Genomic DNA, 23,848 nt, shown 5'->3' with positions numbered 1-23,848 from the left:
TTAATGCTCTCCTTGCATGGTCCGTGAGTTTGGTGGGCGGCCCTCTCTTGGCAGGTTTGCTGTGGTGCCATATTCTTTCAATTTTTTAATAATGGATTTAATAGTGCTCCGTGGGATGTTCAAAGTTTCAGATATTTTTTTATAACCCAACCCTGATCTGTACTTCTCCACAACTTTGTCCCCGATCTGTTTGAAGAGCTCCTTGATCTTCATGGTGGCTCTTACTTGGTGGTGCCCCTTGCTTAGTGGTGTTGCAGACTCTGGGGCCTTTCGGAACAGGTGTGTATATATACTGAGATCATATGACACTTAGATTGCACACAGGTGGAATTTATTTAACTAATTATGTGACTTCTGAAGGTAATTGGTTTCATCAGATCTTATTTAGGGGCTTCATAGCAAAGGGGTTGAACGCACCACTTTTCCGTTTTTTAATTAATAAGTAAAAAAAAATGTTCATTTCACTTCACCAATTTGGACTACTTTTGCAAGGCACTGTAGGCCAGTCGTGTGAGAAACAAGCGGTCAGACAAGTGAAAATTATGGTCAGTAAGAACTTTAAGCTCGTCTCTCAATTTAAAAAAACTGTCAATACTTTGCCCCTTGACAACCAGCGCACTTCTTTCTGTATGTTGTAAAAGCGTTACATGGTCGCTGCCCATATCATTGCATAGTGCAGAAAGTACACGAGAGTTAAAGCAAGGCCCCTGAACTTAGTTAACCATTTTCACTGTAGTGTCCAAAATGTCTTTCAAGCTGTCAGGCATTCCCCTGGCAGCAAGAGCCTCTCGGTGGATGCTGTAGTGTACCCAAGTGGTATCAGGAGCAACTGCTTGCATGCACGTTACCACTCCACTATGTCTCCCTGTCATGGCTTTTGTGCCATCCGTACAGATACCAACATGAGCAGCAGCTACGTTTGGCTACATACGGACCGTTAGTGGAATTCCCGCGAGAGAGTAACGGTTAATGTGATTGGATATGAATTATTTGACTAGGCTACCTGTATTTGACATTGTTGTTATTTCGCTGTACGCTAGATGGTTTAATTACATTTTGCCTACTCAGGCAAGAAAAGAAAAAAACTTACCCAAATGTATAGCCCTGTTGGAAAATATAAATGGACTGTTTGAAAATATGAAGAGATTTTTTTATTTTTTATTGTTAAATGTGAATCACATTCCACTAACACTCCTCACACTGATTGAGTAGTTTAAATGTAATGTTGAGCTCTCTCTCCTTCTTGTGTTTTTGTGCATACCCGTTAACAAGAGTTCTGTCTGTTGTGCTGAATGCACAATGTACTTTCCCTCTGTGTCGTTCATTGCATGTTTAATAATGAAAATACATGTGGTTTATTTCTGTGCATGTTAAAAAAGTAAAATAAGTAGCAAAGCTGGATGTGATTTACAGTAGATATATCTGTCAACACAGCCATACACATGATGTACAATCCTGTAATATGATTCTGGCCCACGATGGCAAAAATATAGTCTAACGTGGCCCTCCATGGAAAGTAAATGCCCAGGCCTGGATTAGAGGAATGAATCGATGTGATTCGGGTTCGATGTGATACGATTCGATGCAGTAACATTTGTTGAATAAACACATTCATTTCTCATTCTAAACTAAATTCTGCTCGTGATGGAGCTCATGAGTTGGGCATCTCTGAGCTGGATCTGTCTGAGTTGACTTTTCTCTGTGTGTCTGTGTGTGAGTGTGTCTGTTTGTGTGTGTAAAATGATGTATATGTCTGAGCCATAAGGGAAACTGGGCATCTACCAGCGCACTGGTATGACCATTTCAGATCAAAAGTGTGTGTGTGTGTGTGTGTGGGGGGGGGGAGCTAACATTGCCCCCCCCACTTTTGATCTGAAATCACCATCACTCACTAATTAGTCATTTTTGCAGATTAAAAGTGTTAGAGCTAGTAATGTATCAATATTTATCTTTGAACATTTGCTATGACATAGCCAATGAATATATATATATATATAAAATAAAGGGAACACTTAAACAACACAATGTAACTCCAAGTCAATCACACTTCTGTGAAATCAAACTGTCCACTAAGGAAGCAACACTGATTGACAATAAATTTCACATGCTGTTGTACAAATGGAATAGACAACAGGTGGAAATTATAGGCAATTAGCAAGACACCCCCAATAAAGGAGTGGTTCTGCAGGTGTTAACCACAGACCACTTCTCAGTTCCTATGCTTCCTGGCTGATGTTTTGGTCACTTTTGAATGCTGGCATTGCTTTCACTCTAGTGGTAGCATGAGACGGAGTCTACAACCCACACAAGTGGCTCAGGTAGTGCAGCTCATCCAGGATAGCACATCAATGCGAACTGTGGCAAGAAGGTTTGCTGTGTCTGTCAGCGTAGTGTCCAGAGCATGGAGGCGCTACCAGGAGACGTGGAGGAGGCCGTAGGAGGGCAACAACACAGCAGCAGGACCGCTACCTCCACCTGCCAGAGCCCTGCACTGCCAGAGCCCTGCAAAATGACCTCCAGCAGGCCACAAATGTGCATGCGTCTGCTCAAACGGTCAGAAACAGACTCCATGAGGGTGGTATGAGGGCCCGACGTCCACAGGTCGGGGTTGTGCTTACAGCCCAACACCGTGCAGGACGTTTGGCATTTTCCAGAGAACACCAAGATTGGCAAGACGCCGTGGAGAACGTTCTGCTGCCTGCAACATCCTCCAGCATGACCGGTTTGGCGGTGGGTCAGTCATGGTGTGGGGTGGCATTTCTTTGGGGGACCGCACAGCCCTCCATGTGCTCGCCAGAGGTAGCCTGACTGCCATTAGGTACCGAGATGAGATCCTCAGACCTCTTGTGAGACTATATGCTGGTGCGGTTGGCCCTGGGTTCCTCCTAATGCAAGACAATGCTAGACCTCATGTGGCTGGAGTGTCAGCAGTTCCTGCAAGAGGAAGGCATTGATGCTATGGACTGGCCCGCCCGTCCCCAGACCTGAAACCAATTGAGCACATCTGGGACATCATGTCTCGCTCCATCCACCAACGCCACGTTGCACCACAGACTGTCTAGGAGTTGGCGGATGCTTTAGTCCAGGTCTGGGAGGAGATCCCTCAGGAGACCATCCGCCACCTCATCAGGAGCATGCCCAGGCGTTGTAGGGAGGTCATACAGGCACGTGGAGGCCACACACACTACTGAGCCTCATTTTGACTTGTTTTAAGGACATTACATCAAAGTTGGATCAGCCTGTAGTGTGGTTTTCCACTTTCATTTTGAGTGTGACTCCAAATCCAGACCTCCATGGGTTGATAAATTGGATTTCCATTGATTATTTTTGTGTGATTTTGTTGTCAGCACATTCAACTATGTAAAGATAAAAGTATTTAATACGATTATTTCATTCATTCAGATCTAGGATGTGTTATTTTAGTGTTCCCTTTATTTTTTTGAGCTGTGTATATACACACTGATTGTTTCAAGCTAAACAACCCCAAAAAATGTATAAAATCGAATGTAGGCTAAGTCCCGATCAGCATTTACAGCCAGATGAGAGTTGTGTCTCCAGCGGGATGTTAGGTATTTGATCAAAATAACCTAGCAAATTACATTGGTTGTCACTCAACAAATAAAGCCTAATATTGCACAAGCAATTTCACAAACATTTAAATGCTGAAGGTGACACGCAGATGTACCAGATCAGGACTAGGCCTACCTCTCGTTGGTCAGCGCACAAAGCTGCACACAGCCCGCAGTTTGACTAGGCTACTGATATTGCCTGGGGTTGTTCGGCATGCAAAATGTGAAGTCACAAAATATGAGATATTTCCGGAAATTAAAAAGATAGTAATTTAAGCAGCAACAAAAAAAATGGCGAACCCGGCGATTTGTAACGTTTGAAATCGATTTCCTGACCGGCGTATGCTACATTTGGATAGGTTTGGGGTCCCGTGGACATATGCACGAATATCTTAAACATTTGAGCCGGGGACCGATGCGTATCGGTGAATCGTTACATCCCTAATGACTAGTACGAATGAGACGGGCCCACTGGAACCAGGCCAGTGAGTGTGTATGCATGTGTTCACGCACGTGTGGGGGTTCCTGCCGTGGTTTTCTGCAGATTCAGTGGCATTTCCACATTTAGGGCCGTATAAAATTTGTGTTGCGGAGAACACAGAAGGAAACACGGAATCCAGACATTAAAAGGGAATTCAACAATATTAGAAAATGTATTGAAATTAGTAGGAAATGAACTACATTTATTGAACTTAATTAAGTTATTAATTTGCCCAAGTTCATCATAAGACATGAACTAAATGCATTAGTGATTCGGATTCCCTGCAACTTTCTGAAAAGTCAACAGCAAATTGGGTTAGGGCTGGGTAGGGCCTGTTTTTCCATCAATAACTAGGATATGGGCAGGGCTCGGGTATCACTAAATTGATCACTAACATTTTGAAGCCGAGCCATTCTCTGCTGCGCAGTCTCAGTCTCTGCTGTGCAGTACAGTCGTATCTGACTCAGACACAAGTGCTTCAACCTCGTCAAATATAAGGCAGGAGAGATTATTTCACAGAAAATAATGTTCCTTGAGTTATGTCTGAGTGACGAAAAGTAGCCAACTGCTCTCGTGTCTCTTCATTGAGCAGAGCAGCCCAAGCGGAGCCATTGCTATGGATACTTAGACTCAGATCACCATGAGCGAGCTGCGAGCCAGGAGCGTGTGACACACAGAGAGGAGCAGCTAATGTTTTTACTAAAGAAGTTATTTCTGATGTCGGGTTGAGCCGGGCCTTAAATTTGGCAGAAGCAATCGGGCTTGGGTAGTGTAAGGCCTGAACCTCGCGGGCATGGGTGGGGCTCAGGCTTTAAATTCATGTCCGTGCAGGGCTCTAGTGCACACTTGAAGTAAAGGGTCATTACACTCCAAAACCAACATTTCTTAGATTTTTCCCAGGCCTCAAAGGAGTCTCCTGATGTGGTTCAAGCATTGTTGTGGACTTGAACATCCAACTTACTTGTTTTTCTATTTAAAGTGTGTTTTAGAGATCGAAAACCTGAAAAAAAAACTACTGAGAAAACAGAATTAGGGAAAAAAACGGAATCAGGCAAAAAAACATATATTCAAATAAAAACGGATTTCATAGGGCCCTACACAGTTTGTGAACACATTCGCTCACTCATCGCATCTGGGGCAGGAACCACCACAACACCTGGATAAACCATGTGTTGGTCCCCCACCTACCAGCCAGTGTGTATGGCGGATCCAGAGCCTTCAAGGACATTATCAAGGACATAATACAATATCCACTTCCATGACAAGCTACAGGACTGTTTCGCTAGCAAAGACTGGAATATGTCCTGGGATTGATCTGATGGTATTGAGGAGTTTACCACATCAGGCTTCATTAATAAGTGCATCAACATCAGCAAGACAAAGGAGCACATTGTGGACTACAGGAAACTGCTTTTCATCCAACCGCAAGGCGGTACAGAGGGTAGTGCTCCCTGACATACAGGACCTCTATACCAGGCAGTGTCAGAGGAAGGCTCTAAAAATTGTCAAAGACTCCAGCCACCCACGTCATATACTGTTCTCTCTGCTACCGCATGGCATGCTGTACCAATGCACCAAGTCTGGAACCAGCAGGACCCTGAACATCTTCTACCCCCAAGCCATAAGACTGCTAAATAGTTATTTAAATAGTTAACAAATAACTACCCAGACTATCTGTATTGAACCTTTTTGCATTAACTCTTTTGACTCATCACATTAGCTGTTGGTACCGTTTATTATCTATCCTCTTTAGAAATGCACGATATATCTGTGAACATATCGGAATCGGACGATATTAGCTAAAAATGCCAACATCGGTATCGGCCGATGTCTAGTTTAACACCGATGTGCAAAACCGATGTCAAAGCTGATGTGCAGACCTATATAAACGTAGGTACATGCCGTAATGATGCCACGTAAAATTTTGCGCTACACGTGCAACACAGCATTCATAACCTAGCCCACAATGTCTACTGTGTGGATCGATCAGTCAACAAGTCGAGCAGTCATTTGAAAGAGTAAGAACATTTCAGAGAGACAACTCAAAAGGCGAAATCCATTAAAGCCAAGATAATGGAATTCCTACCGGAGTTACACAGTAATAGCATCACTGCTATTAGCTTCAAGACATACATACTATGGAATGCCGTTTGGGTCTTTGCGTGTCAAAAATGATACAGAAGCACTGTCAAAGCTGTACAAAAAAGTCTGCAAACAACGGCCACGAACAATGTTTTTACAATACCGCGTTGGTAATAAAGCATCATTTGTTCGACGCAACTTCTGGGATAGCTAGCTTTATCTTGGTACCTAGCTAGCACCAATACAACCAGCCTGAAAACAATGACCAGTAGAAACTGTCATTTTCATTATTCTTAGCAATGATTTAGGAATCCTTGTAAGTATTAGCTAGGTTGCCACTTGTTGTTCGCCTATTGAAATTGAACTTCAGTTCATGAAAATGAATAGTTAGCCAGCTACTTAACCCTGTTGCCCAAAGCTAACATTATAAGCAGCCAGCTAGCTTCATCTGGCTAGTGAGGCTCTACCGGACTTGGGTATGTGTTGTGAAGCTAGCCACAATAAGGATTAGGCACCATAGTGTAATTTGCGGTTTGCCTTCAAAAGAAAAGTATGTCATTGACAGTGATGCACATGAATACAAATAGTAGAATTATGCTATACTTTTATTTTGACGGCTAACCGCAAAGTCCACTATTGTGGCTAATCCTTACTGTGGCTAGCTTCACATAGATGGGTCCGACCACCATTAATCAAATAAAAACTGTCTTATAAATTATGCTTATTTTAGATGACACCTAGTTATATAGTTAACTAGCTATAGCTACTGAAACAGATTATGTCATTTTGCTATGTTTTGGGGGAACAACATTGTTTGCATCCATGAGCTAGCTAGCTTTACTTTTTTTTATGACCAGCACTGTAGGTGCGCGAGACAACTTTACCAGCATCATAGCATACGTATCGATGAATCATTGTGACATGAAATACAAGTGATTGTTATTACACATTGATTACACTAAGTAAAAAATGTATAAACGCGTTAAATTATGTGACGTGAAGTCATTTTCAGGTCCTGATTGGTCAACAAGCTTATTTGACACATCAAATAGTGTTATCTACTGGTCATTGTTTTCTTTTTTGACACGCAAAGACCCAAACGGCGTTCCTGGTTGAGAATGAAATGACTGAACAACGAAACAGCACAGCAAGTAAGTGAAAGAAATAGGTTTTGATTATGTTTTACTGGTAATGGGACATACGTAAATGCCAACAAAATAACTTTTTGGTCAGTGTGGTGTGTGTGTAACCTTTTAGTTAAGAACAAATTCGTATCCCCGAGCTGACATGGTAAAAATCTGTCGTTCTGCCCCTGAACAAGGCAGTTTACCCACTGTTTCTAGGCCGTCATTGAAAATAAGAATTTGTTCTTAACTGACTTGCCTAGTAAAATAAAGGTAAAATAAAAAAATAAAAAGAACAAATTCTTATTTACAATGACGGCCTACCCCGGCCAAACCCAGACGACGCTGGGCCAATTGTAAGCCGCCCTATGGGTCTCATAATCACAGCCGGATGTGATACAGCCTGGATTCGAACCAGGGACTGTAGTGACGACTCTTGCACTGAGATGCCGTGCCTTAGACCGCTGCGTCCGTGTGTGTTAACTATTTAACTGTACTAGAATGCTTAAAAGGCCGCTAACATTTTAAATATCAGTTATCGGTATCGTTTTTTTTTTTGGGGGCAAGGAAAATATCGGTTATCGGTGCATCACTAATCCTGTTGCTTAGTCACTTTTTCCCTACCTATATGTACATACACTATATCTACTTCAATTAACTCGTACCCCTGCACATCAACTCGGTACTGGTACATAGCCATGTTACAGTTATTTATTCCTTGTGTTATTATTTTTCTACTATTTCTGTTGGGAAAGGCCCGTAAGTAAGCATTTCTCTATTAGTCTACACCGGTTGTTTATGAAGCATGTGACAAATACAATTTTATTTGTGTGTTAGTTTGTGAAACTTATATAACATGGGGTCAAATAAATGTTGGTGAAAGGTCCTCATGTGTTGTCACCTACCCGCCCAATTCATTGTATTATGATTTTTTAGTCCATTGCCCACTTGCGATATGTGCAGATAATTGAAACTTTTGCGCAAATCACACATTGATGTCAAGTACTGAAGTTATGATTTGTCACCTAAACATCCTCATCATTATCCCCCCATCTTACCTCTGCTCCACCTCCATCTCGTCTCCACGGTAACAGGAGCGAAGCATGATCTGTCGTTCCGCGTCCCACAGGTGCTCCTTTAGGAAGCCAGCGGCCTGCACCGCTCTCTCCAGCAGAGCCTTGTCATCCAGCACAGCACCAACACGCGCAAAGCCTGATAACATCAGACCTGGAGAGAGAGCAAGGGAGAGATACGGGAGGAAAGAGATCAAGAGAAAGGGGGGAGGGAGAAAAGGGTTATGAAGCCCATTGTCATATTGCCAAACCCAAAATATTGTCAAGCAACTGCCAGCAACATGGTTTCAATGGAATTCTGTGGTATCGTCCCATACTGGAACGCTGTATCATTATCTCTCTCTGGAGTAGCTCAGTGACTCCGTGAGGTGGCAGTTCAGCAGCAACTTGGTGATTACCAGGCTTTGAAGTTCCCCTGGTCGCTGGGTTCCTTTTCTCTCCTTCCCTCTATCCCTCCCTCCATCTTTCATGTCAGTATCAAAGCGTTGGTAGGGAGCAGCCCAGTCATCAAAGCCCAGTAGAGTGCTGTCTGCACTGTGGGACAGCTGATTAATGAAGTGATTGACTAATTAAGGACTAACTGGAGGAGAGAGGTTTAATGGAAGGGTTCCTGAAATCGCCTAGCTTCGTTACCTCACAGATACTGATACACTCCCGCATCAGATGGAGACCTGGGTGCAGTGTGTGTGTGCTCTTACCGTTCCAGGAGGCCAGCATCTTGGTGTCGAGGTGAGGGGCCGGACGGCTCTTCCTGACTTCGGCCATCTTGGCTCTAGCGGAGGCCAGTAGCTCAGAGACCTTTGCTACACTGAGGCCAAAGCGTGCAGCTGTCAGCTCCACAGAGTAACGCACAATCAACACGTTCTGGCCCTGCAGCTCCCCATGAGGGTCCTGACACACCCAGAAGATAATTACAGAAGACACACAGAAGATAAATGTTAATGATCCTTTAAAAGATACTTAGGACAAGGTCTATCTTGGGGACCAACGAGCTTGCGCGCACACACACCTGTTCCATGTCGACGTTGCCTTGTTCTTTGACCCCGTAGTGGTGCATGAAGATGTCAGCCTCTGTAGCGCCCCCTGTTGCTCCCTCCACCACGACAGGAAGTAGTTCTCTGACCTCTGACCCCATCCACACACAGAACGCCCCCTCCCTCTTTTCACTTCCCCCCGCAGCAGGGAGAGAGTCTGCGTCCTCAGCACTGTAGAAGCCCCCAGACTAAACCCCCAAGAGAGAGAGAAGGGGTGTTTAGAGAACAAAGTGTTAATATCATTTTCTGTAAGATAAATGTAATGAATCTTAAACCAATGTTCCGGTCATGATCCTTGGATTGAATGTTTATTTTTTTGTTGCTGATGTAATGGATTACGAAACCAAGAAAATTGCCTAAGGATATTGTTGCACTCGCTTTGTCAAGGGGTCCTTGGCCTAGTTACATTGTTTGTAACCTGAATAAATGTGTGCATTAAATGTGAAAAGCAATCGTATGCGACCAGGTGTTGAATGCATGTACCCAGGAGACAGCAAATGGTCCAGGGCCAGCTCTGTCTCTCTTGATCGGCCTGTCCAAGCGGATTATTATTTGTTGTGGCGAAACATAAATAAAAAAACTAAAAGGCATGCCGAAACTAAAAGACTCAAAAACAAAGGAAAGGCCTCATGGCCACAAAACAAAATCAGCAGCCTCACGGCTTGCAAGCTGGGACTCTGACCGACGACCACCCTAATTGGAAGCACCTGATGTGCTTATCAACCAGGCTCAGCATCTGGACAAGGTAGCTGCTGCCCCCTAGGGAATTGGAGTGTGGAAGTGCTAGCTAGCTGTAGTGCTGTCTAAACTACTTAACTTATTACCTAATAATTGTGTGAAGAAAAAAAAAAGTTTCACTCATCAACTGCTGTTTGTGCCCACATCACATGAGATTAAAGGTAGATAACATGCAACTACTCCGTGTAACAGTAGGTAAATTAACCAGAAACAAGGAAAATTCAGGCCAACTCTATTGTCCATTGCCTGCACATTCTCTGTATTCTCTCTGCGACAATGACTCTGAGCTTTCGAGGGAAAGCCCTGTACTGAGGCAGCTGTATAAAAGAAACAGTGTCCGTGGTAAATTACCTTCCTTGCGTAATTCCTTACCGTATAATTACATAATAAATCTTGGTGAATAGAATGATCTCAATGAGTGTGGTTTTAATTGTGTGGGCTGACGAGACATTAATCAAACTAAGATGGCCACCGCCTTGCCTGAGCAGGGAACAGGGGGAGGGAGAAACAGGTTGACCTTGATAGTAATCCAGGGGCATTTTTTAAAAGAGTGCGATACCTGGCCCTCACACACATGCCCCCACATGCGCATGCGCACACACACACACACACACACACACACACACACACACACACACACACACACAGTGGTGTTAATGAGGTAGGAGGGAGATGGCTCACCTTGTCACTGAGGTCTCTGGAGACATAGAGGAGAATGTCCCGGGCCACATCAGCAAAGACTTGCTCCCCCGACACCTGCACCCACACAAGACAACATATCACAAAACCACACTGCAACCATGACACAAGCAGACCACAACCAGGCCTGCACCCAGAGAAGACAACATATCACACTGCAACTGTTACATAACCGGAACCCAACCAACCACACGCTACTGTAATTAACAATATTGCACCAGTCTCCTGAGACCTGCACCCACAACAACATATAGCAATGATAACTCACCTGTATCACAACTGTATTCTGAGCCAATCACTGTAGAACACCTTCTATAAAAAACAACCTCTTGGTCGCACACCTCCCAAATACAGGACCTATATATCCCTATATTACGCATCGAGGCTGGAAAAATACATCAGTGAAGAGGACAGTCTTGTTGGTGTATTCTACAGTGTTGATTTATTCTACTGTACCACCAACAAGGTAAGGGACACGTCTATGGTCCTATACATTGCTATTAGGTATAACGGTTAGCCGCTGAAAATACATTTGACCGGTCGTGCTTATTGGTCTATAGGTTAAAAAACATTTTGATGGCCACGATTAAAAAGAGCTACCATATCTCAACTCATAAAAAGTGTGAATCCTAATCACTATTCTTGTGCATACTGTAGGCTATAGTCAATGGTTGGCAGGTTATCAGCGCATCACCCACCACTTTACAATGTGAGCTTGAGGCAGTATAATTGTTTGAAACATCAACGGTTTACTTTACTTCAAATAATGAGGCAGAGTAGCCTGGCCAAAATCCAACCATAAATGTGAATTATTTTATAAAAACTTCCTCCAGCCATTAACCAGCGTTTCTCTCCTGTTGTATTGGTTTGCATATCAACTTTCTTTCGTTGTCCAGAAGCGAAAAGGCACAATCCTAGTCATATTAGCAACCCATCCTAGTTGTTGCCATTAGTTTCTAACCGAGATTAAAATTTTTGTCACATTGAACCGTTCGCATTAGGTGTGCTGTTTAGAAGGGTGTTTTCCACTAATTGCATTTTGGCAAATGGTTGAAAATAATGTTATCAAATTTTAGCGGTCACGTACACATGGTTAGCAGATGTTATTGCGAGTGTAGCGAAATGCTTGTGCTTCTAGTTTCGGCAGTACAGTAATATTTAACAGGTGTAAGAATATTTTGAAAATAAGGGGTGTGGATAGGCTCATTTGAACAACCTATTTTAGGTCTTGATGTTATTATGCAACTTGACTCTACACTGAACATCTCTGAAGGGAAGGAAACGTGGAAATTAGACAACTGCAGGGATCTACAGTTCAGAACCATCCTATTTGGACTAAGAAGAAAAATGAGTGTGGAACTTTGGATATGGAACCAGTGTGCTTGTCAGGTGTTGCCCCACCTTGCACAAAACAATATCCCATTAGCAAGGAAGCTATGGATGCTACTAAAGTACTGATTAAAGATCTATGGGACATGGGTATAGTTGAAAAGACACATTCTGCCAAAATGCTGTTCATACTCTTTTGACAATGAATCCAGCTGCACAGGTCACAGCTGCTCGTTGGAAGAAATGGAGCCTCCAACTGTTTTGGAAGCTCTGAACATCCTCATACAACGTGGCACACCATGTAATCCAGCTACTCTGATGTATCCTACAGACACCACATTACTTGAACACGACTGTTGTGAGTTGGTTTTGGATCAGCTCTCTGATGGGTTTACTAAGTGGCATCTGTTGGAAAACCCTGAGTTTATCTCATACACAGACGGTTCAAGCATTGTGGAGGGGGGGTGAGGAAGGCAGGCTGGGTAGTTCCTACAATGGACAATGTGATAGTGACAGGCACGTTACCTGCAGAAACATCAGCACAGGTGGCAGAATTGGTGGCTTTGACAGAAGCATGCAAACAGGCTGAAGGAAAAACATATCTACACAGACTCAAGGTATGCTTCTGGCGTTACCCATGATTTTGGAAAAATATGGAAAAACAGGATTCATGACATCACTGGGAGCTCCTGTGAAGAATGGACCAGAGGTGATGGCTCTACCAGTTACCTGGACAAGTTGCAATTTTGAAAATGCACATGGAAAAATCTTTACAGACGAGAGTAAAGGTAATGATTTAGCTGACAAAGCTGCCAAGGCGGCTGCCAAGGGAACATCTCTGTCACCTAAACTGATTAGGAGCTACACCTTGGACACATTGCAAGACATTAAAGATATGCAAAGCAGTGCACCAAAAGATGAAGTGTGGGAATGGATGGCTGCAGGACGCAAACTCAATCAAGAAGATGTGTGGAAATGCAACCTGAGATGTGTAGTGCCAAATGCACTCCTACCCTACTTGATGACACAGATCCACTCTCTGGGACACATTGTTGTGGACAAGATAGTTTATCGTTGTGTGGGCAAATGGTGGAGACCTGGTGTGCGGAAAGAGGCTGAGGCTGTTGTGGCGAATTGCAACATTTGTATGGAAAACAACACCAAAGGACGAGTGCAAGTACAGACACGACGAGCGCCTGCCCCAACCGGACCCTTCAGACATCTACAGCTTGATTACATCACTCTGCCCAAATGTAAAGGACACGAAGTTGTGCTGGTCGTTGATCGTTTCTCACAGTAAAAGCCTTGAAGGTTGAAGCCTACCCTACTAAGAAAGGAACTGCACAACACACAGCTAAAATTCTGATTCGAGAAATCATTCCCAGATGGGCATTTCCGGAACAATTAGACCAAGGTACTAATTTCACAGGAAAAGCGTGTCAGGAGGTAGCTCGTCTTCTGAACATAGACTGGCAACTGCACTGCCCTTATCATCCTCAATCGAGTGGACAGGTAGAATGCATAAATTGAGTTTTGAAAGAGAGACTTTCAAAGATGCATCAAGGAATGGCATGGCCGGATGCATTGCCTACGGTATTATGTAGATTACGGGAAACACATAACAAAACCACAGGGTTGAGTCCGTTTGAGGTCGTCACAGGTCGACCCATGTCACTACCAGGCACGTTAGATTTGAGAAAAGCAGACGTTCACTTTGAGTGGGACAATGCTTAACTATTGCATACAACTCTCTAATGCAGTAGGGGAAGCAGACAGACAAGTAAAAGAGGCGTTGGGAATAACTCCCGAGGGGGGACATGACGTAGAACCAGGACAGTGGGTGATGGTAAAAAAATATGTAACAGACACATTAGGGCCAAAATGGGAAGGTCCTTATCAAGTTTTGCTCATAACGAGGTCAGCAGGCCAGGTCGCAATTGTAAATGAGAACTTGTTCTCAACTTGCCTACCTGGTTAAATAAAGGTGAAATATAAAAAATAAAAAAATAAAAAAGCTGTGAAAGTCCAGGGAAATTCACGATGGATACATGTCACTCATTGCAAGGTTGTCCATTTTGATGGCAAAGCGGAGCCTGGAGAATAAAGAACTGATTGGCCCCTAATTGCTAATCAATCTCGGGTGAAGAAGCATAGTAAGATGACCAGAACCTGATAAGCTTCTATGTTGTATACAGCAGTCATCATATTAGGGATATCTAGGTGAAATGTCCAACGGTTTCCTGAAAATCGGTACATGCTTACTTAAGGAAATATATGTGAAATATCAAGCTCTCTTGAAACCAGGACATGTTACTTTCACTTTTTTGTTTCCTTTGTTACAGATTATCAGAATCTACCGTCTGTACCTGAAATGATACAAGATCACCGGTGAAGTGTTCATTAGAGAAGTCCTTATCAACCAGTGGAACGGAAAAATAATTCCTCACTACCGGCAGACTGCCAGAACATATTATCTAATAGTTATCTATGTGGGTCTGATACCAGTGTGGAAGAGCTGGTCACTTTTAAAGGACTTGGTGAATGATTACCTTGTCAATAGGATGATTGAATATTATTGTCTTGAATACAATTATTATTTTGTGTGAGTTCCTCCTAATACAGGATGTGGTAGGAATCGTAAGGGACATCATCATTACACCTGTTAATACTTACTTTCTATAACTTTGTTTGAAATCTATTTCTTAATGTAACAGCAAGTAAAATATGCCCTTTGTGTTTTATAGAAATGCAAGGTGTTTAATGTAAATGATTTTATGCTTACTGCTAATGTTTTTTATACTGTCTATTTAAAAAAAATGTTTTCTATTGTTTTCTAAAAATACATTTTAAGTATATTTCTTTTTAAAATGGTCTACGGGGGAATGTAAGAATATTTCAAGATAAATACACAATGCAGAGGACAAGAGAGTACTAACGATAAATGGAAATAGTGTTTTTTTCTGTAATATCAATGGGTCAGAGACATGGGAGGAATTTCAGTCCGGGACTCATAGCAAGTTCTCAATGGTTCAAATTGTTTATACATTGAACCTAAAATAGGATACTCGTTATTTGGCCATTGGCTGAGTTTTATTGCAAGGAATTCTAATTGGTCAACCACAGGCTATGGCTGGGTTATAAAATTACATCCTGTCCCTTTGTTCTGTGGAGAGAATCCCAGAGGAGAATAACTGAGGACAGGGGAGCATGAACATCTACCTCCCTGCATGATTTGTTCTCTTTGAATACACCTATTTTCCTCCCCCTGATTTGCTTTGGAGTCTGTGTTATTGAAGAGTAACATCAACTGCTAACACAAGTAATCTAACAATTCCACAACAACTACCGAATACACACAAATCTAAGTAAAGGGATGGAATAACAATATATACATATAAATATATGGATGAGCGATGACCGAGCGGAATAGGAAAGATGCAATAGATGGTATAAAATATAGTATATACATATGAGATGAGTAATGCAAGATATGTAAACATTATTAAAGTGACTAGTGATCCATTTATTAAAGTGGCCAATGATTTCAAGTCTGTATGTAGGCAGCAGCCTCTCTGTGTTAGTGATGGCTGTTTAACCTGTCTGGGCTAGGGGGCAGTATTTTCACGGCCGGATGAAAAACGTACCCAATTTAAACAGGTTACTACTCTGGCCCAGAAACTAGAATATGCATATTATTAGTAGATTTGGATAGGAAACACTCTGAAGTTTCTAAAACTGTTTGAATGGTGTCTGTGAGTATAACAGAACTCATATGGCAGGCAAAAGCCTGAGAAAAAGTCAACCAGGAAGTGGAGGATCTGAGAATTGTAGTTCTTTCTAGTCCCTTTCGAAACTACAGTATCTGTGGGGTTACGTTGCACTTCCTAAGGCTTCCATTGGCTGTCAAAAGCCTTCAGAAAGTTGTTTCAGCCTTCTCCTGTTACTGGGCAGATAAAAGGAGCTCAGTTTCTGAGTGGACTACCTGTGGACAAAGGGATTGGATATGCGAGGTCACACGAGTGCGCCGTTCCTTCTTTTTCTCCTTGAATGAATACGCTATTGTCCGGTTGGAATATTATTGCAATTTTACGTAAAAAATACCATAAAGATTGATTTTAAACAGCGTTTGACATGCTTCTAAGTACGGTAATGGAACATTTTCACTTTCGTCTCTGGTACCGCGCTTGCGCGTTATGCCTTTGGATAGTGCTCTGAACGCATGAACAAAACGGATGTATTTGGACATAAATATGTATTATTTCGAACAAAAACAACATTTCTTGTGGAAGTAGCAGTCCTGGGAGTGCATTCTGACAAAGATCAGCAAAGGTAAGAGAATATTTCTAATACTAATTCTGAGTTTAGGTTGCCTCGAACTTGGCGGGTGTCTGTATAGCTCTCTGTGATGGCTGAGCTATGTACTCAGAATATTGAAAAATGTGCTTTCGCCGTAAAGCTATTTTAAAATATGACAAAGCGGTTGCATCCAGGAGTAGTCTGTAATTCTTTAAATAATTGTTATATATTTTGTCAACGTTTATGATGAGTATTTTTGTAAATTGATGTGCACATTCACCGGAGGTTTTGGTGGGAATACATTGTCTGAACATCACGCGCCAATGTAAAATGTTGATTTTGGATATAAATATGAACTTTATCGAATAAAAGATACATGTATTGTGTAATATAATGTCCTAGGAGTGTCATCTGATGAAGATCGTCAAAGGTTAGTGCTTCATTTAGCTGTGTTTTGGGTTTTATTGACACATGTCCTTGCCTGGAAAATGGCTGTGTGATTATTTTTGTCTATGTACTCTCCTAACATAATCTAATGTTTTGCTTTCGCTGTAAAGCCTTTTTGAAATAGGACAATGTGGTTACATCAAGGAGAAGTGTATCTTTAAAATGGTGTAAAATAGTTGTATGTTTGAGAAAGTTGAATTATGACATTTTGTTGTTTTTGAATTTGCCGCCCTGATATTTCACTGGCTGTGTCCCGCAGGTTAGCCCATAGAAGTTAACAAGCAAATTTGAGAACAAGGCTACCTAAATTCTATCAGCATATTGATTGTAGCACTTGTGCGGGCAATACACTGGATCACTGCTACTCTAACTTCCACGATGCATACAAGGCCCTCACCCGCCCTCAAAATGTTCCATTACCGTACTTAGAAGCATGTCAAACGCTGTTTAAAATCAATCTTTGTGGTATTTTTAACGTAAAATTGCGATAATATTCCAACCGGACAATAGCGTATTCATTGAAGGAGAAAAAGAAGGAACAGCGTGACCGCGCATATCCAATCCCTTTGTTGCCAGGCAGTCCACTCAGAAACTGAGCTCCTATTATCTGCCCAGTGACAGGAGAATGCTCAAACCACTTTCTGAAGGCTTTTGACAGCCAATGGAAGCCTTAGGAAGTGCAACGTAACCCCACAGATACTGTAGTTTCGAAAGGGACTAGAAAGAACTACAATTCTCAGATCCTCCACTTCCTGGTTGACTTTTTCTCAGGTTTTTGCCTGCCATATGAGTTCTGTTATACTCACAGACACCATTCAAACAGTTTTAGAAACTTCAGAGTGTTTCCTATCCAAATCTACTAATAATATGCATATTCTAGTTTCTGGGCCAGAGTAGTAACCTGTTTAAATTGGGTATGTTTTTCATCCGGCCGTGAAAATACTGCCCCCTAGCCCAGACAGGTTAAAATCCCCAGCTACAATAAATGCAGCCTCAGGATATATGGTTTCCAGTTTGCGTAGAGTACAGTGAAGTTCCTTGAGGGCCGTCGTGGTATCGGCTTGAGGGGGGGGGATATACACGGCTGTGACAATAACCAATGAGAATTCTCTTGGGAGATAATATGGTCGGCATTTGATTGTCAGGTCAGGTGAACAAAAGGACTTGAGTTCCTGTATGTTGTTATGATTACACCATGAGTCATTAATCATGGGGCATACACCCCCCGCCCTTCTTCCCAGAGAGATGTTAATTTCTGTTGGCACGACTCATAAAAAATCCCGGTGGCTGTACCGACTCCGACAACATATCCCGAGAGAGCCATGTTTCCTTGAAACAGAGTATGTCTCTGGAAAGCAACCCTTGCCCTAATTTTGTCTACCTTGTTATCTAGAGACTGGACATTGGAGAGTAATATACTCGGAAGAGGTGGGTGGTGTGCACGCCTCCGAAGTCTGACGAGGAGGCCGCTCCGTCTACCTCTTCTGCGGTGACGTTGTTTTAGGTCGGCCTCTGGAATGAGATCCAATGCCCTGGGTGGTGGTGCGAACAAAGGATGCGCTTCGGGAAAGTCGTATTCCTGGTCGTCATGTTGGTAAGTTGATGTCGCTCTGATATCCAATAGTTCTTCCCGGCTGTATGTAATAACACTTAAGATTTTCGGGGCTAACAATGTAAGAGATAATACATTAAAAAAAAAATACTGCATAGTTTCCTAAGGACTAGAAGCGAGGTCACCCTCTCTGTCAGCGCCATCTTGCTTTTATTAGCTGCATTACAGAAGTTGCATGTTCAATAATTGGCTAGAGCCTTTTTGACTAAGACGATAGGCTTGCTATTGTAGTATGTTTTCATTAAGCTCTTATTGAAAAATGTTAATTTCTTGTATGCATGCATAGTATTTTCTGTTGGTCGCATCATTTTACTGTTTGACATTTGTTTTACCGTTTGTTGACCGGTTAATGAGCCGTTAGTCGGCAGCAAAATTTACCGAAATATGTATCCTTATAATTACTATGCATACAGACTCACACACAATTACACAATATGTTACAGCTCACTTCACAGCTTCCCCGGGAGGCTAAAGCTCACTTCACAGCTTCCCCGGGAGGCTACAGCTCACTTCACAGCTTCCCCGGGAGGCTACAGCTCACTTCACAGCTTCCCCGGGAGGCTACAGCTCACTTCACAGCTTCCCCGGGAGGCTACAGCTCACTTCACAGCTTCCCCGGGAAACTAAGTTATTGTAGCCTCCCGCGGACGAAGAGGTTCGCTTCTGCTGCAGGTTTCGCTGTAAAATATTGCACGCTTTGCGGCAGTGGTTCTCATTGCTATACATACCCCTCACATGATGTGACATCCCCTAACAGAGTTTATTAATCTAGGCGAATTCTGCTGACTAAGACTTTTTTGGCAGGAAAACGATTATGGTATAGACGGGTTAAATGATGTGGCTGCCACACAAACACACGCATGCACACACCTGGTAGGCGCTGATGTAGACCACAGCCAGCTGGGCCTGGTCATAAAGCATCTTCTCAAAGTGGGGAACATGCCAGGATGAGTCTGTAGAGTAACGATGGAACCCCTGTGAGAGAGGAAGATGGAGAGAGAGAAAGAAATAAACGAATGAGAAATACAACATAAACGTTCTACTCCTGCTCATGCCAACTGTGTTGTGGTGTGCTGTGTGTAGTGGAGTAGCATGTCCTAGGAATGATGCAAAAGTGGCGTTAGTGTGAATGAGAGTGTGTACCTGTGCCACATGGTCGTGGATACCCCCCAGGGCCATCATGCGGAGTGTGTGTAGGGTCATCTGGAGCGCCTCGGATCCCTCAGTGGACGAACGGTTCACAGACCAGAACGACATAAGGAACATCAGATTCACTACAGAAAGAGAAAGAGAGAGAGAGAGAGAGAGAGAGAGAGAGAGAGAGAGAGGCAGAAAGAAAGGGGGAAAGAGAGAGAAAGAGACCGTGAGATAGAAAGAGGAGAGAGAGCAACGGTCAGACAGACAGAGACGCAAAGACAAAAAGAAAGAACTGGAGAACTCCTGTGTGCGTATGTACCTGGTGAGGGGAACTTGGGTGCATCCCTGAATCCACCATATTCCTCCTCATAGGAGTGTGCGAGCTGTACGAAGCAGCGATTGGCCACATCATGGGCTGGGGGTGGGGTTTCCCCGGGGTTAGCTGCGATAGAGGTTCCCTTCTTCAGAGCTTCTATAACTCTCTCACCACTTGACTCCAATGCTTCACGGTTATCCTGCCACTGAGAGAGAGCGGAACACACACACACGGTTGCTACAGCACTAATATCTTTGCCACTCACACACCCCATAAGCCACTTGGCATATCCATGTAGGCTACTGAATACAAACATATGAACTTTGTGAAGTGCTGTATTTGTAGAGTTCAAATACAGCTTGGACATTGTTATTACCTGCTCCATAATTCTGGTCAAGACAGTTTTGAGTCCAGGTCTCCGGCCACTGTCCTTTGGGGGGAAGTAGGTGCCCCCAATGAAAGGTCGTAGGTCAGGGGTCAGCCACACACTCATCGGCCAACCACCACCTCCGCTGGTTGCCTAGAGACCAGGGACAGCAACACAGATTAACAAACACAGCAGATATGGGGACTTGATTACTACATGTTCACACACACAGGCACACAAACATACACAGCCACACACACACACCTGCACGAAGGTCATGTAGACCTTGTCCACATCAGGTCTCTCTTCGCGGTCAACTTTAATACAGACAAAGTTGTCACTGAGGGTCTTTCCGATCTCCTCGTCCTCGAAGGACTCTCTCTCCATCACATGACACCAGTGACACGTAGAGTAGCCCACTGACAGGAAGATAGGCTTGTCTTCACTCCTGGCTTTGTCAAACGCCTCTTGTCCCCATGGATACCTGGGAGGTGGGATAGATTAATGTATTTAACTGGCACTCTTATATTAGTTTACATATACTGAACAAAAATATAAAAACGCAACATGCAACAATTTCAAAGGCTTTGGTGAATTACAGTTCATAAGGAAATCAGTCAATTGAAATAAAAGCATTAGGCCCTAATCTATGGATTTCACATGACTGGGCAGGGGTGCAGCCATTGGTGAGCCTGGAAGGGCACAGGGCCACCCACTGGGGAGCCAGGTCCAGCCAATCAGAATGTGTTTTCCCCCCACAAAATGGCTTTATTACAGACACAAATACTCCTCAGCACCACCCCCAACCCCCCACAGGTGAAGAAGCCGGATGTGGAGGTCCTGGGCTGGCATGGTTACACATGGTCTGCGGTTGTGAGTCCTGTTGGACGTACTGCCAAATTCTCTAAAACGACGTTGATGGTAGAGAAATGAACATTAAATTATCTGGCAACAGCTCTGGTAGACATTCCTGCGGTCAGCCTGCCAATTGTACGCTCCCTCAAAACTTGAGACATCTGTGGCATTGTGTTGTGTGACAAAAGTGCACATTTTAAAGTGGCCTTTTATTGTCCCCAGCACAAGGGGCACCTGTGTAATGATCAAGCTGTTTAATCAGCTTCTTGATATGCCACACCTGTCAAGTGGATGAATTATCTTGGAAAAGGAGAACTGCTCACTAGCAGGGATATAAAAAAGTGTGGACAAATTTTGGGAGAAATAAGCTTTTTGTGCATATGGGAGAATAATAATATGGGAGAATAATAATTCAGCTCATGAAACATGGGACCAATGCTTTACATGTTGTATTTATATTTCTGTTCAGTTTAGTTCATTAGGTTTTAGCCTACTGGTGAAAGAGAATAATGTGGACTAACCCTCCAGTCCACGGATTGTGTGTGTGTGTCTAACCCACCAGTCCACCGGGTTGTGGGTGTGTGTGTGTGTGTGTGTGTGTGTGTTCTAACCCACCAGTCCACGGATTGTGTGTGTGTGTGTGTGTGTGTGTGTGTGTTCTAACCCACCAGTCCACGGATTGTGTGTGTGTCTAACCTACCAGTCCACTGGGTTGTGTGCGTGTTGCAGCAGGTAAGGGGACCTCTCCTGTCCCAGGCGGTTGGGGGGTCTCTGGGGGGTGGACGGGGGGCTGCCTTGCCCCTCACTCCCAGACGCCATACTCAGACTGGCTCTGCTTGTCATACTGGTGGTTCAAGTGAAACACAGAGGTAGCACTTTGATCATCATTGGTAAACTGTTTGTAAACTACAACAAAATGACTGACTGAAAATAACATTATGTGGAGTGTGCCATCAATGCCATCAAACCTGTTCATGTTAGCTAAGTCACATGTTGTTATGTTTATAGGAAGGTTATTGCTGGGTGAACTGCGTGCATACTTGGCATGTATTGTATGAGTGCTTCATGATATCAATGTTGGCTAGACAGTAGCAGCTTACTATAATCGTTAGCTACTGTAGCTAGTTAGCTAGCTACAGTAGCTACTTCCTCCATGCACGAGCCCTATCAAGTGACAGCTGTCACAACCAGACAGTGCTGGCTGTCAAGCATGCTAAAAACACTAGCCTTTTAGCTAGCATGGTTTTTAGTTCTCCAAACTGCAGAACACACCGTAAAGCATCACCGTGTTGTGTCCAGTGTTCACTGGCAATCGTGTCAACACTGCAAAGAGTATAATTAGGTTTATTTACAATTGGGTAAATAGCTAGTTGGCTAGACCAAGGACGAATGGCATCTAGCCTGCTAGCTAGCTGACAACAGCTCGTACAAGACCACTTGGTGACCCGCTAGCTCCCCGGGCAGGCGCGAGACAATGATGTAATCCACAGCTAATCAATCGTTGCATTATTGTAGCTAGCTAACGTTAGCTAGTTAGCGATTAATCAATTAATTTGACAAGTCAGTCGCAAGATGTCACGTTATGTCTCTTTTCATTAGCTACTTTACCTGAAGCAGTATTGGGACGTCCTGGGACTCAGCAGCGAGGGGGACTTGTCGCTGGCAGGGGGTGGTGTCAGCCCGCTGATGTCCCGACTCTGTTCTGGGCTGTGCGGCTTGTTGTCACCTCCCAGGAGAACGATACTTAGCAGGCGAGCTGGGTCAACGCGGCTATTTTTTGACGACGACCGTGCCCATGCGAGTCTTAACATCTTAATCCAATGTGCTTTGTCAAAGGGCGGGCTGGCTCAGTGGAGGTTTGCCTACTTTGCTTAAACACAGCAAGTGCAACTCTCCGACCAACCAACTATGACAGTTTTGTCACTGACTTTGGGAAGTGTTGCCAACTATTGTTTTGTTTGTGAGAATCGCTATTGGCTCCTTGTTTTGACGCTAGAAGTCGCTAGACTATGTTTGGCCGTTGCCGCGACGACGTCACAGCACCAGTTTGCCTTGGTGCAGTACAGATGCGGTCCCCGACGTAGCGTTTTCGCACCCTCTCCCGCCGCACATCTCCTCCACTTGTGCGTCCTTGCCTGTGTGTGTGACTTCTGTTGCACAGACAGCTGCTCTCGCTCTCGTTTGCGTCTGAATTTGGTGGGAAAAGTTACCAAAGGCATCATTCTATAGCTTCGTTCTTTAGCTAGAGGACTCCTGATAGTGCTAAGTATACTTGTAGTCTTTATTTGTCATAGGAGGCTGGTGGGAGGAGCTGTAGGAGGACGGGCTCATTGTAATGGCTGAAATTGAATAAATGGAATGTATCGAACATATGGAAACCACATGTTTGACTCAGTTCCATTAATTCCATTCCAGCCATTACAATGAGCCTGTCCTCCTATAGGTCCAGACACTGCTACTCCAGCTGATCTCTCTTCATCTGACTATGTTTTCTCTCATAGTCCAAGAGCAAATGGTTGTCGCGGGGATGGCACAGGGCTACTCATTTCTCCTAACTGGAGATTTTATATTTTCTCCCCCTCACCTGTCCATCACTTTCACTTGTCCACTCAAGCTTAACATTGTTGTCATCTATCGCTCACCATTGAGTTCCTCAATGAGCTTGACACCTTAATAAGCTAATTTCCTG

At 43.5% G+C, this 23,848-nt stretch overlaps 1 protein-coding gene across 1 annotated transcript in view; it reads right to left on the bottom strand.

The window, feature by feature from the left end:
- spata20 (spermatogenesis associated 20) overlaps window positions 1-23,372 on the bottom strand; it is a 64,503-nt gene extending 41,131 nt beyond the window's left edge. The window contains exons 1-11 of the mRNA XM_014179461.2: window positions 22,768-23,372; window positions 21,860-22,003; window positions 20,569-20,788; window positions 20,314-20,457; window positions 19,941-20,142; window positions 19,628-19,758; window positions 19,355-19,459; window positions 10,783-10,857; window positions 9,339-9,551; window positions 9,028-9,220; window positions 8,315-8,483 (exon numbers count right to left, since the gene is read on the bottom strand). Of these exons, the coding sequence (XP_014034936.1) occupies window positions 8,315-8,483; window positions 9,028-9,220; window positions 9,339-9,551; window positions 10,783-10,857; window positions 19,355-19,459; window positions 19,628-19,758; window positions 19,941-20,142; window positions 20,314-20,457; window positions 20,569-20,788; window positions 21,860-22,003; window positions 22,768-22,970 (1,799 nt within the window). The 5' untranslated portion in view covers window positions 22,971-23,372. The remainder of the gene's footprint in view (window positions 1-8,314; window positions 8,484-9,027; window positions 9,221-9,338; window positions 9,552-10,782; window positions 10,858-19,354; window positions 19,460-19,627; window positions 19,759-19,940; window positions 20,143-20,313; window positions 20,458-20,568; window positions 20,789-21,859; window positions 22,004-22,767) is intronic.
- Between the last annotated feature and the right edge of the window lie 476 nt (window positions 23,373-23,848).

This window comes from Salmo salar, chromosome ssa28 (genome assembly GCF_905237065.1).
Source record: "Salmo salar chromosome ssa28, Ssal_v3.1, whole genome shotgun sequence".
Lineage (NCBI taxonomy): Eukaryota > Metazoa > Chordata > Actinopteri > Salmoniformes > Salmonidae > Salmo > Salmo salar.
Note: the sequence above shows the minus strand (reverse complement) of the source record. Positions and strands in the feature narration are given on the sequence as shown.